The sequence below is a fragment of the Giraffa tippelskirchi genome, chromosome 5, assembly GCF_054371585.1.
Source record: "Giraffa tippelskirchi isolate mGirTip1 chromosome 5, T2T-mGirTip1v1.2.pri, whole genome shotgun sequence".
Taxonomy (NCBI): domain Eukaryota; kingdom Metazoa; phylum Chordata; class Mammalia; order Artiodactyla; family Giraffidae; genus Giraffa; species Giraffa tippelskirchi.
The window spans coordinates 35,261,697-35,275,474 of NC_137279.1; the positions used below are offsets into that span (position 1 = coordinate 35,261,697).

General features: G+C 53.4%; 1 protein-coding gene across 3 annotated transcripts in view; it reads left to right on the forward strand.

The window, feature by feature from the left end:
* Positions 1–13,452, forward strand: part of SPSB1 (splA/ryanodine receptor domain and SOCS box containing 1) — a 74,591-nt gene extending 61,139 nt beyond the window's left edge. For all 3 annotated transcript variants that reach the window (XM_081489346.1, XM_081489348.1, XM_081489347.1), the window contains exons 2-3: positions 997–1,827; positions 11,417–13,452. In XM_081489346.1, coding sequence (XP_081345472.1) covers positions 1,134–1,827; positions 11,417–11,544 — 822 coding nt within the window. In that variant the 5' untranslated portion in view covers positions 997–1,133 and the 3' untranslated portion in view covers positions 11,545–13,452. The remainder of the gene's footprint in view (positions 1–996; positions 1,828–11,416) is intronic.
* The last annotated feature ends 326 nt before the right edge of the window (positions 13,453–13,778 follow it).

The window sequence follows — 13,778 nt, forward strand, 5'->3', positions numbered from 1 at the left end:
TGATGGCAGGAAGCACCTTCTCTCTTGAGTGAGGCTCAGGAAACCAAAATAGCTTGTGATTTCTCCTTCTTCAAGGCAGACATGGGGACAGGAGTGGCGGGGATGACCAGAGTCCTCTCTGTCCCACATTTCAGCCCCTCCTCCCAGTGCTGCCGATGGAGAGGACGGACAGTGGACTCTCCCCTCCAGCCCATGGCTCTGATCTCCCTTAAAGGACACAGGGATGGTGTAGCCTGGGCAGAAATGAGTTGTCTTGGAGTCGGACTTCTTTCCCAGATGGGCTGTGGGGGACTGGAGGAGCCAAATACTAGACACCAGTTGAAGAGGGTGGGTGGGAGGGGTTGGCTGTCTAAAGGTGGGTCCAGAACCACCCAGGGGTGGCAGTGAGAACCCTGTGCCCACCTGATTCTGAGCCAGATAGGTGGGGGCATTGCTGTGCCCCCCAGAGCCACTGAGCCAGGAGTTTTATGCCCACCCTGGGGTTCCCTTCCCTAGGGTGAACTGGTGGTACGTCCTCCGAGGTGGTTGTGCTGAAAGAGAGAGGAGGGACTGGGAATCAGCATCTCAAACGGTTTCTGCTGCCACACAGGGATTCACCTGCCCTCCAAACAGCAGGTGCTGGGAGTAAGCCTCCCATTGCTTTGACCAGAGGAGATGCCCACTGCCCTGAGCTGACCTTGGGATCAGGCCAACTTGGCCTTCTGCCCTGAGAAACAGTGATGAGTTGACGAGCCTCAGGCTGGACACCAGACACAGCTGGGCGTAACACCTGCCCCCAAGCCCATCTCTCCACACAGACTTACAGGTGCAAGGCCCCCTCCCTTATGCTAACCTAGCTGTAGGGACAGAGAGAATGTCACTCAGTGCAGAGGCTCTGGTCTGCCCGGAATCAGATGTGATGGAAGGGACAGGCCTGTATGATATATGAACCTAGTGGATTTCTCCCCTTCTCTCTGCACCCCCAGCTCACCTCCTGTTTCTCCTTCCATCCACTAGGCAGTACCGGATGCTCCACATCACCTAGCACCATCAGTTAGGAGTGCCGTCCCGGCCTGATTGAAAACTGGAGAAGTGGCCCCACCATTGATGAGTTTGTCTTGGGCGTCGGTGACCAGGTGAAACGGGAGGCCGACATGGGGCAGAAGGTCACCGGAGGGATCAAGACGGTGGACATGAGGGACCCCACGTACCGGCCCTTGAAGCAGGAGCTCCAGGGTCTGGACTATTGCAAGCCCACCCGCCTGGATCTGCTGCTGGACATGCCCCCCGTGTCCTATGACGTCCAGCTGCTCCACTCCTGGAACAACAATGATCGCTCGCTCAACGTCTTCGTAAAGGAGGACGACAAGCTTATCTTCCACCGGCATCCAGTGGCCCAGAGCACGGACGCCATCAGGGGCAAAGTCGGGTACACACGCGGGCTGCACGTATGGCAGATCACGTGGGCCATGAGGCAGCGGGGCACCCATGCCGTGGTGGGGGTGGCAACGGCAGATGCCCCCCTGCACTCCGTGGGGTACACAACGCTCGTGGGGAATAACCACGAGTCCTGGGGCTGGGACTTGGGGCGCAACCGGCTCTACCATGACGGCAAAAACCAGCCAAGCAAGACGTACCCGGCCTTTTTGGAACCGGACGAGACGTTTATTGTCCCCGACTCCTTCCTGGTGGCCCTGGATATGGACGACGGGACCCTGAGCTTCATTGTGGATGGACAGTACATGGGAGTAGCTTTTCGGGGACTCAAGGGCAAAAAACTGTATCCTGTAGTGAGTGCCGTCTGGGGCCACTGTGAGATCCGCATGCGCTACTTGAATGGACTCGACCGTAAGTGTCCTCGGCTCTCTTTTTGGTGGTGGTGTCCCTGGCCTCCCCCTGCCCTGCTGGTCCTGGCTGGGCCCAGCTAAAAGTTTACAGTTGTTACAATTTAAATGTCTTTAAGTAGACACCCCAACATTCAGATCCTCAGACTCTTGCCTTGCCTCTGATTAGATGGGATTTCTAGCTAGAGTCTGAAGATTATGTGGCAGCATCTCATGGATGGATGGTGGATGGATGGATGGGTGGATGTGTGGGTGGATGAATGGGTGGATGGATGAATGGATGACTAAAGGAGTGGTTGGATGGTTGAATGGATAGATAGATGGGTAGATGGATGCATACATGCATGAATGGATGGATGGGTGGGTGGGTATATGACTAAAGGAATGGATGGATGGATGGATGGGTAGATAGATAGATGGATGAGTGAGTGGGTGAGGGACTAAAGGAGTGAATGGATAGATGGGTGGATTGGGTGGATGGATGGATGGACGGATGGATGGATAGAAACATAGTTGAGTGGGTGAGTGACTAAAGGAGTGAATGAATGGATGGGGGGATAGACAGATGGGTGGATGAATAGATGAATAAGTAAAGGAGTGGATGGATGGGTGGATGGGTGGATGGGTAGTTGAGTAGATGGGTGGATGGGTGGTTGAATGAATGAAAGGATCAGTGGATGAATGCTCTTTGACAGATGTGGTTTGTTTCTGATTGATCTGCCTCCAGGTTTGATCTGAAGTTGATCACCTTCAGCACAGTAACCATCATATTGTTGAGCTGGGCTTTGCATCCTGGGAGTACTAGGGCTGCCCACATAGTGAAAGCCAGCGACCTCTCATTCATTTGACAGCAGATGCCCCCTGTACTCCATGGGGTACACATGTTTCTCTTTGGAGCCCTCTGCCGCCCATCTTTCCCTTGCTGCTCCTGGCAGGCTCTGACAAGGTGAGGGCAGTGAGCCCACAGCTAGGTGGGGTGTCTACCTCACCTGTGTAGCCCAGCACCGTAGGTCCTTCTGGTACTCCTGGCAGGTGTGTATCCAGCAGGTAACCTCCCTGAGGAAGTCACTCAGACCTGGTCTAGGGAACCAGCAGGGCAAGTTCTGTGAGTCCATCTCCACGAGTCAGGCTAGAGTGTTCACAGCCACATCTACCCTGTGCAGGGATGGGTAAGGATTGGGACCCTGGCCTGTAGTCCTGCTTATCTCTTCCTAGTAGAGAGTGACCACAGCCCCAGGGAGTTCAATCCCCCCCGCTTTTTTTGAAATATTTATTTATTTGGCTGCACTGGGTCTTAGTTGTGGCATGTGGAGTCTTTGATCTTCATTGCAGCATGTGGAATCTCTAGTTGCAACATGCGAACTCTTAATTGCAGCATGTGGGATCTAGTTCCCTGACCACGGATTGAACCCGGCCTCCATGCATTAGGAGCTCGGAGTCTTAGCCACTGGACCACAGGGAAGTCCTGTAATGCCTGCTCTGTGCAGACAGATGAGTGAACTGTTGGGTCCAGGCTTCTGAGACTTGGTCTCTCCAAGAACGGGGCAGCCCTGGCGCCTCTGGAAACAGGTTCATCAGTGCCGATGCCGGGAGTGCATGGCTTCACTGCTCACGTGCCCAGCTCCGGGACAGAACACAGACCTCAGAACGGCCGGGAGGGGCCTGTTCCCCCATGGTGAATCAGGGCATGCACAAACAGAACTGTTCCCCTGCCGAGTCAGGACAAGGCTCAGCGGTGGTTCTGCCAAAGCAGTCCCGGAGGCCCAGATGGGCGTGATCGGTCAATGCCCTGTCAGCTCTGCATTAGATGGGAGGTCAGATGCCTTTGCAATCTTTCTTGTTTGGGAAACTTAAAGGGGTAGAGGGAGACGAGAAGAGCATGGGCATGTGTTATGAGAAGCCCACCCCTGAGCTGGACCCCGGGGTGGAGGGGGGAGACTAGAAGTGCCCAGAGGCTCGAGCCCCCTCCACACTCTTGGTGTCTGATGAGGACACTCCTCTGTCCCCACCGTAATGCCAGGCAGTGCCAGGGCCCCGTTGGCTTCTCCCCTTCCACTCTGCTAATCAGACATGAATGGGCCCCACTCTGCACTGCTGGCTGGCTTAGGAGGATCTGGATGGGAAACCTGTGAGGGTAAGGCAGCAACCCCAGCCTCTGCAGGGTGTTTGATCTTATGTCCTAGAAGGGTCACTTTAGCTGCTGTGTAGAAACGGACGGTGGGGGCAGGAGGGGCCACCAGGAGGCCAGGGAGGAGCCCTGATGGTTGTCCAGAGGAAAGGTGGGGGTGGGGTTGAGGGCCAGGGTGGACACCGTGGACGTGGGGAAGTGACATTTGGGATGCTCACTCAACATGTCACAGTGACTCTGCAGGTCTGGAGACAGGACAGTGGTCAGTGAAGATAGAGCTGAAAGCTCTGACCCTGGATGAGGTCACCAAGGAAAGGAAGGAGGAGAGGGCTGAGGCCCAGCCCTGGGGCGAGTCATTGTTTAGGGCAGTTAATGAGGAAGGAGAAGTGGAGTGGCTGAGGGGCTAGGGGGAGGAGTAGTGTTCTGGACACCAAATGAAAAAAGGACTTCAGGAAGAACAAAGTCATGCCAAGTCAAGTACACTCATGCCAAGTCAAGTACACTCAAGACTTGTCCATCAGCTTTGGCAGCGAGGCGATCACTGGTGACCCTGACGAGGGTCATCTGGATAGGGTGGGTTCAAAAGCCTGAGGAAGGGGCTGGTGTAGAGAGGAGGGTGGTGTGGTTATTTCCTGGGGCCACAGGAACAAATGACCGCCAACTGGGAGGCTTAAAGTAACAGAAATGCTATTCCGTCTCAGTTCAGGAGTCCAGGTATCTGAAATCAAGATGTGAGCAGGGTCACTTCCTTCTTAGGGCTCTGAGAGTCTGTCCCATCCCAGCATGCCTTGGCTTGTGGGCGCATCACTCTGTCTCTACCTCCGTGGTCATGTGGCCTCCTCTGGGTGTGACCTCTTCTTATAAGGACAGGGCCCATCCGACTCCAGTACGTGAGAGTGCTCAGTCACTCAGTCGTGTCCGACTATTTGTGACTTTATGGACCGTAGTAGCCCACCAGGCTCCTCTGTCCATGGGATTTTCCAGGCAAGAATACAGGGGTGGGTTGCCATGCCCTCCTCCAGGGGATCTTTCTGACCTAGGGATAGAACCCGAGTCTCCTGTGGCTCCTGCATTGCAGGCAGATTCTTTACCGCGGAGCCACCAGGAAAGCCTTACTCCAGTGTGACCTCGTGTTAACCAGTTACATCTCCAAAGACCCTGTTTCCAATAGAGTTACACTCTGAGGTTTTCAGATGGACCTGAATTTGGTGGGAGCGGTGCTGTCCCACCCACAGTTCCTTCCCCTCCATGGGCTGCTGCCTTCGGGGGAGACGAGGCGGTAAGAGACAGAGCCCAGAGTTCTGATGGTGGATATCTGTCAGATGAGGTCAAAGGGCACCCAAGTCCGCTGCCCAGGAGAGTTTGCTTTACTGCCCAATGCAGCTGAGGAAGGAGGGATGTCAGAGTCTACCCAGGAAACAGAGCATGACAGGTAGAAGCCCTGGCCAGGTCTGACCAGATACATCTTCTTGGTGTCAGGCCTGGACTGGGCTCTGCAGTCTTCGAGGTGTTTCCAACCTGGTACTGCTCCCTGGGTCGTCTGGAAAGTCCACTCCCTCCTTCTCCACCCAGTTCCACTTAACCCAACTGCCAGGTGCTGACCTCAGCAGGGAGCAGCTGTTTGCAGAGCGGGTCAGCCAGAGTCGCCAGAGTCCTGTGCACCCCCTCCCCCGCCTCACCCCACCCTGGGTGCTGCAGTGGGCATTTTGTCCTCCCAGTCTGCCTTCCCCCAAACGCCAGGTGGACCCTCCCCGGAAGAGTCCCTGCCCCAGTGCCGGGACCCTGAGCTAAGCTGGCCTGGACAGGGCCAGAGCAAAGGCTGTGTGTCCTTGCATGACCTCTACCACTGTCCAACCACCTCTGATCACAGACCACTTGTTCTGACTCTACCTTGGGGCTCAAGGTCTCTGGGGCTGAGGCTGCAACCAGCAGGGCTGCTGTGTCATCTTGCTCTTTTCTGGGAAGAAGGGGTGGCAATGGCCATTGAAGAGGGGAAACAGGGCCCAGTTTGGCTCCTAGGCCTGCCCACTCCACTCCCTGGAGATGCAGAAGGAAAGGCCTATTTTTTTTTCAGCTGTGTTGGGTCTTCATTGCTGTGAGGGCTTTCTCTAGTTGCAGTGAGCAGGGGCTACTCTCTAGTTTCGGTGCTTGGGCTTTTCATTGTGATGGTATCTCTTGTTGCAGAACACGGGTTCTAGGGCATTGTGGGCTTCAGTAATTGCGACTCTAGAGCACAGGCTCAATAGTTGTGTTGCACAGGCTTAGTTTCTCTGCAGGATGTGGGATCTTCCTGATTAGGGGTCAAACCCGTGCCTCCTGGATTGGCAGGTGGATTCTTTACCACTGAGCCCAGGCCTTTTTTTTTTTTTTTTAAATATTTATTTGTTTGGCTGCACCAGGTCTTAGTTGTGGCCTGTGGGATCTAGTTCCCTGACTAGGAATTGAACCTGGGCCCCCTGCACTGGGAGCACAGAGTCTTAGCCAGTAGACCACAGAGAAGTCCCAGGAAAGGCTTATTTTCAAGCAGCAGACCAGCTGTCACTCAAAGGATAGTCCTCCTGCATCTCTCCCCCCTACTTTCAATGGCACCTCCCATTAAGGAAGCATTTCCTTGCAGTTCAGCATTTTCAAATTCTCCCTTTTTTGGTTCCCAGATAAATGTGGTGTGATTTGTCATGATTGTGGGTTCAGGAGAGGCCCAGCTCTTCTGCTTTTTGCCCTGGTGACCCCCTCCCCATGTCCTCCTCACCCGACACTGGATCCTTCCTGCATCCCCGTTCTAGCTCTCGGGGGAGCTCCTTGTTGGGGAGACAGATCACCCCACCCTGCAAGGGCTTCCTTCTGGGGGAGAAGGGCCATAGGAGGCAGGGAGACATATGAGGACAGCAGGTTCTTGGAACTGGGGGATAGAGAAGCAAGCATGCCCCCGCTACCTGACCAGGTGTCAGGCACCCTTCACCTGTTGGCAAAAACAAGGGGTTGATGTTTTGTTTTGCTTCCTACTTTGTGTTTGATGTTGTTTTAGTCACTCAGTCATGTCTGACTCTTTGCAACCCCATGGTCTGTAGCCTGCCAGGCTCCTCTGTCCATGGGATATCCCAGGCAAGAATACTAGAGTGGGTTGCCATTTCCTTCTTCAGGAGATCTTCCCAACTCAGAGATCAAACCCACATCTCCTGCACTGGCAGGTGGATTCTTTACCATTGAGCCATTGGGGAAGCCCTCTTTTTTTTTTTTTGTAAATACTGCTTAATGTAAAATACATGTCCTAGGATGGTTGTCCTCCCCCTATGACTTTCTAGAATCCATTTCCAGAGCATTTTCACAGCAAGATGCTTGGAGGAGTGAGAGCGAGGCCAGACCTGGGAGCCGGGAAGGTAGCAGGTGGAAACATCTCTGAACTGGGTACTTCCTGACTTGAGACATACATCCTTGACTTCACAGACCCAAAGTCCATTCACTGCCCATGGACTGGACACAGAACCAGGCTCTGGGGCTCTGGGTGGGCATCTCTTGGAGAACTAGGAGGCGACCCTGGCCGTGCATGTTCAAATCGGCCACCAGGTGGTTGCTCATCCTGGAGATGTGGATGTGAGCACATGGCCTCGTCCAGTTCGTTGTCCTTCTGCTCCTGTAAATAGTGCCAGCTTCACTTCCTGATTAGGACTTCCCTGGTGGCTCAGAGCTTAAAGCGTCTGCCTCCAATGCAGGAGACCCGGGTTCGATTACTGGGTCGGGAAGATCCCCTGGAGAAGGAAATGGCAACCCACTCCAGTATTCTTGCCTGGAGAATCCCATGGACGGAGGAGCCTGGTAGGCTACAGTCCATGGGATCGCAAAGAGTCGGACACGACTGAGCGACTTCACTCACTCACTCACTTCCTGATTCCTGAGCCACACTCCGTGTGGATGGAGCCAGAAACAGAGCCTACAGCCCCCTACTCCCCACCCCCAGGCAAAAGGACTGAGGTCGGGAAGGCCTTCTGGGTCTTGGTTGTGACCAACCAGAGTCTGTGGGACAGATGTTTTTCCTGGCATAATGTCCACATCCGTCTCTGGAGTCTTGCGCTCAGTCTCTGCAATCAGACCAGGACCCCGGGCATCATAGTCTTGCCTCTTGCAAAATCGGCAGTGGGTGGGGTAGGGGTGAGGATGACCTACTGTTTAGAAACATTTCTTCCTGAGGGTGTTGATGAGCTGACTTGATACCCATTTAGCCAAGAGGTGGGAACGGGAACTCCCTCTCAGCCCTTCCCATGGCCCAGCAGGCTCTCCATCATAGTCAGTGGCTTTTGAAGCTTTCTCAATTGCCTTCAGACATGAGGGGAAGCCCCTCTGGGGCTGAGCCACATCCTTGAAGGAGGCAGTGCTGGAGGAGGATGGAGGAGAGTTTCTGAGTGGAGGCATGCGTGCTCAGTTGCTCAGTCATGTCTGATTCTTTGCAACCCCATGAACCATAGCCCACCAGGCTCCTCTGTCCTTGGGATTCTCCAGGCAAGAATACTGGAGAGGGTTGCCATTTCCTTCTCCAGGGGACCTTCCCAACCCAGGGATTGAAGCTGTGTCTCCAACATCTCCTTCACTGGCAGACGGATTCTTTACCACTGCACCTTCTGGGAAGCCCTCTGAGTGGAGGAGAGGAGCCCAGTTCCCCCACCCAAAGGCTTGGAGGACCACTCGCTCCTCACTCTGGCATCACTGGCCTTCAGGAGCTCAGCCAATGGGACTCTGGGGAACGTCTTGTCCAGACCCCTCGTCTTCCATCTGGGGAAGCCGAGGCCTGGGGGGAGGAAACCATTTGCTCGAGGTCAGGCTGCTATGCAGGTGAAGGTGAGGGGCCAGGTCTGGGGTCACCAAGGCGGTCCAGTGAAGGAGATAAGGTCTCTGCAGGCCAGCAGGTGGGGCAATTCCATCCCGACCCACCAGGAGTCTGTGGGATCCTTGACCCAAACAGATGGAACATCATTTAGTTAATCCTCCTTCCTCCAGGAAAAGCCCCATTTCAAAGCTTTCCATGAAAAGCATCTACCACTTCCATCCTGTCTCCTGGGATTCCCTGGTAGCTCAGACAGTAAAGAATCTGCCTACAATGTGGGAGACCTGGGTTCACTTCCTGGGTTGGGAAGATCCCCTGGAGGAGGACATGGCTACCCACTCCAGTATTCTTGCCTGGAGAATTCCATGGACTGAGGAGCCTGACAGGCTGGCTGCGTGGGGTCTCAAAGAGTCAGACATAACTGAGCAACTGACACTACTACTACTATCCTGTCTCCTGGGACTGCCCAGGGGAGATAAAGAGCTATTGTTTGTCTTCTTTTAAAGCCTGGAATTTCATAAATGCCCTGTCAAGCCTAAGATGTATTCTTTTTTTAAATAACAGCTTTACTGTGATATAATTCACATGCCATGCAATTCACCCATTAAATTGCACCGTGCGGTGACCTCTAGCTTACTAATGGCTGTGTAGCCACTGGTGTGGTTCATCTTAGAACACTTTCATCATCACCAAAGGGAACCCCTACTCAGTCATTCCCTGTTTCCCCAAAAACCACCAGCCTTAGGATTTGGTCTTCAATCGCTGAATTTTTTATTTATTTATATTTTTGGCCACACTGTGCACAGTTTGCCAGATCTTAGTTCCCTGACCAGGGATTGATCCCAAGCCCTCAGCAGCATAAGCACCAAGTCTTAACCACTGGTATGTGATGTATGTGAAAGTCACTCTCAGTCGTGTCCGACTCTTTGTGGCACCATGGATTATACAGTCCATGGAATTCTCCAGGCCAGCATACTGGAGTGGGTAGCCTTTCCCTTCTCCAGGAGATCTTCCCAACCCGGGTATCAAACCCAGGTCTCCCGCATTGCAGGCAGATTCTTTACCAGCTGAGCCACAAGGGAAGCCCAAGAAGACTGGAGTGGGTAGCCTATCCCTGCTCCAGCGGATCTTCCCAACCCAGGAATCGAACTGGACCACCAGGGAATTCCCAATGACTGAATTTTTAAATATTCTTCTTAATATTCTGAGACACACTGGTGAATATTAAAGAACTTTCATCCACTTTTTAATTGGTGGAATGGGATCTCAAGGGAAATGCTGGGGGTTTTCTCGGTTTTTTGGTTTGACTTTTTATTTTGTTCACAAGGAAGTTTGGGGAGACTGTGGACAAGGTCACAGATCCACTCACTTCAGCTCTTTGTGTGTCCAGGACCCCATGGGGTGGGGACCCCGAGCCGTTCATGTGTGCCCACCTGTACCTGGCTGCATGGATGAGAGCAAGGAGGAGTCAGCTGGGCATGGGGGGGAGGGGAGATGAGCAGAGCCCATCACAACCCAGCAGCCTCTGGGGCCTTGGAGGGCATGGCTTTCTGGTTCCTTCTGGAGCAGAGGGTTTATCTGAGATGCAGACTGTGTGGAGACTCTTGTAGGAAGCTAGGTCTCGGGCCCTCCCAGGAACATGAGGGCAGAGGTGCCCTTGCAGGCTGCTGCCAGAAGCCCCCTGGGATCCCGGTTCCTGATCAGCTCTGCCATGAACTGGGCCCCGACTGCAGGGGTTTGGATCCCGGCCTGTAATCCTGGCACTTCGGGCCCCTCTGCACCTGAGCGCCCTCAGCTGTAAAACGGAGAGGAGAACCATTCCTGTGAGCAGTCGGGTTAACACAGAATGATTCTCCTCCTGAAAGACTGAGTGCGCTCTGGGACTGGATATGTGCAGGGGAGAGTCTATGAAGAGGGCCTCTAGTTCAGTGGCTTAGAGCTAACCCTGATCCTAACCCTTGCTCCTTGTCCTGCCAGTGGTGTGGCCCTGGGCAAGTTATTTGGACGCTATCCCTCAGTTTTCTCATCAGTAAAATGGGGATGATGATCATGGTATGTATCTCCCTGTGATTATTAAATCATTCATAACAGACCGTCATGGGGATTAAATGAGGGCTTACAAGGGGGCCTGGCCCAGTGAGTTTTCTGTGTTAGCAATTAATAACTCATTTAAAAGGTAAAATGAGACAGAAATCAAACCAGTATTGTAAAGCAATAATCAATCAATTAAAAATAAATATATATTTTTTAAAAAGGTAAAATGAGGGGAACTTTTGGTGGTCCAGAGGTTAGGACTCCACGCTTTCACTACCGAGGGTCCAGGTTCCACCCCCGGTTGAAGAACTAAGATCCCATAAGCCACGCTGCATGGCCAAAAAAAAAGTAAAAGAGTTAATTTGTAGTCATCTGGATATTAAACTAGTATCAAGACTTCCATGGTGGTCCGGTGGCTAAGAGTCTGAGTTTCCAATGCACAGGGCCTGAGTTCGACCAACCAAGACCCCGTGCAGCCAAATAAACAGATCAATAAACATTTTTTTTAAAAACGTCTAGTATCGGTCAGTGATGCTATTGCTGCTGTTGTTAGTGTTTGCTCTCAAACCACCCAGAGCTGTACTAACAGGCGTCCTCTCTCTCCTGTATCCGCAGCGGAGCCCTTACCGCTCATGGATCTCTGCCGTCGCTCAGTGCGCCTGGCCCTGGGGAAGGGGCGCCTGGGTGAGATCCACGCGCTGCCACTGCCCGCCTCCCTCAAGGCCTACCTCCTCTACCAGTGACGCTCCGCCTGGGACCACCAGCACAACCACCCCCCCGGTGCCAACTCACTGAGCCAGCACAGCACCACGAGCCTTGGACCGGCGTCCGAGGCGTGGGAGGAAGTCCCGACTTCCTTTTCATCCTCCCTGGCTGCCCAGCCGGACACAGACGGCTTTGGATACGGGCCCTTCTGCTCCCCTTCTGGACCTTGGCAGAAGTCCCCCGCATGCTGTACCACAGCCCCTCCTTGGAAAAAACACAGAGGATAAACTGCTGCCCTGAGCTCTGATCTGCTCTTGGGGTGGCCTGGGTGCTCCCCACACCTGCCAGGACCCCCCGGTGCCGAGAACAGATCCCAGGGGTGCTAAGGTGCTTAGATGAGGGTCAGCGCCTGCCCAGCAGGGCAGCCACAGCGGACGAAGCTCAGGATGTCAGAAGCTCAGCATGGCCGCCGACGCAGAAACCAAAATGGGACCTTCCCTAGACGCATGAGCACCCAGCATCAGTCCTGGCTGCCCGTGCCTCCATACCCTGTATTTATTCTTTGAACAGTAACAAAAGCCATTTATTTATTCCATTTAGAAAGGACACTTTGTTCGGGTCACTTCTCTCTGGAGTGTTATGTTGCTTTTCTTCCACCTGCCCCTTCCTGAGATGTGTGTGCCTCACCTGGCCCTTTCGCTGGGTCATGTTTGTGATGTGTCCCTGTGTGGGCACAGGGGGGCCTTTGTGTGGGTCCCTTGATCTACAGTTTCCAGGGGGCTCTGCTCCTGAGTGCCCGAGCAGGCCCCTGGAAGGGCACCTCACGTGCAATAATGAGTGTCTTGGGGACCTGTCTGCAAGGGCGGTGGCAGCTCCCTGCGTCCCCCTAGACAGCCACTTGTCACTCGGGCTCATCCATTTTTGCACGTGGTTTAATTTTTTTAGTCTGTGGGGTTTTTTGGTGTGGGTTTGGTTTTGTTTTCGCTTTCCTACCTGAGATTTGCCACGTGAATACTCGGAAGCTCTGGCTTCCCCCGTCGAGGACCTGCCGAAACAAGACAGGGGGATGAGTAGGTCTGAGAGGCCAGGGGCAGGGCAGGGTGGGGGAGATCAGAGCAGAGTTGTGTGTCCTCAAAGCCAGTGCCTATCTCTGCTTGGTGCCTTGTCGGGGCTCTGGGCTGAAGTGGAGCAGCCTCAGTTCATCACGGTGCCCCAGAGCCGTGGGGTGGGGCAGGGTGGGGTGGGGCGGGCAGCCTGCAGCGGGGGGATGCACCCTCCCTTGCACAACTCCCCCATGTAGCAGACCCCAGCACCTGCCACCAAGTCACCTTTTCTTATGTCTTGAAGTCCACCCTCTTAGAATCTGCCTTCTGTTCATTTCTGTACAGGTACAATAGATGACTTTATTTGTTTAAAATGTTTAATATATATGCATATATATTTGTCCATAAAAATTATGTTTTAAACAGCTGCTGTAGGGTACCTTTTTTTAAAAAAAAAAAAAGTCTTCCAGTGGAGTATATTTTTTAAAGCACAAAATTGGTGCCAAGGCTGGGTGAGGAATGTAAATTTCCCCTTGCTATTCGGAGGTTTGTTTTTCCCCCAGTGGGTGGGAGGAACCGAACCTGAGACGTTTAAAGACTGTCCTCACTCCTGTTTCAGGGTGGGCCATGTTCTGATGAATGTTACACATGAGAGGGTCTCATTAGACAGATCCCAGCCTTATCGTCTTGACCCAGTCGTCTCCCACAGACGCTGGACAAACCCCCAGGCTCCTTGTCATCTCTCTGCACCCCCGACACCCCAGCTCCCCGAACCTCAGCCCCACCCAACTTTCCTCTCAGCCCAGAGCCTTGTGGCCTGTACAGTTTTGAAACTCCTCTTCTATTTTATGATGGTTGATAATAGTCAGTAACCTAATAAAGGAAAGTTTATTAAAATACAAAGGCGCTTTGGAGTCCCTCTTTGAGCTCTGTGCTGTGCTGTGCTTAGTCGCTTTAGTCATGTCCGACCCTTTGCAACCCCATGGACTGTAGCCTGCCAGGCTCCTCTGTCCATGAGATTCTCCAGGTGAGAATACTGGAGTGGGTTGCCATGCCCTCCTCCAGGGGATCTGCCCAAACTTTGAGCTTTAGGGGAAGGGAAAGGGCATGACGGACCCCTCCTGGGTCCATGGTTTTCAACAACAGATAATGGGGTGATGAGGTGCCAACAGGGGTCCCACATGGAGGAGAAGAATCCCAGAGGGATGATCCTAGAACATCCCCATCCT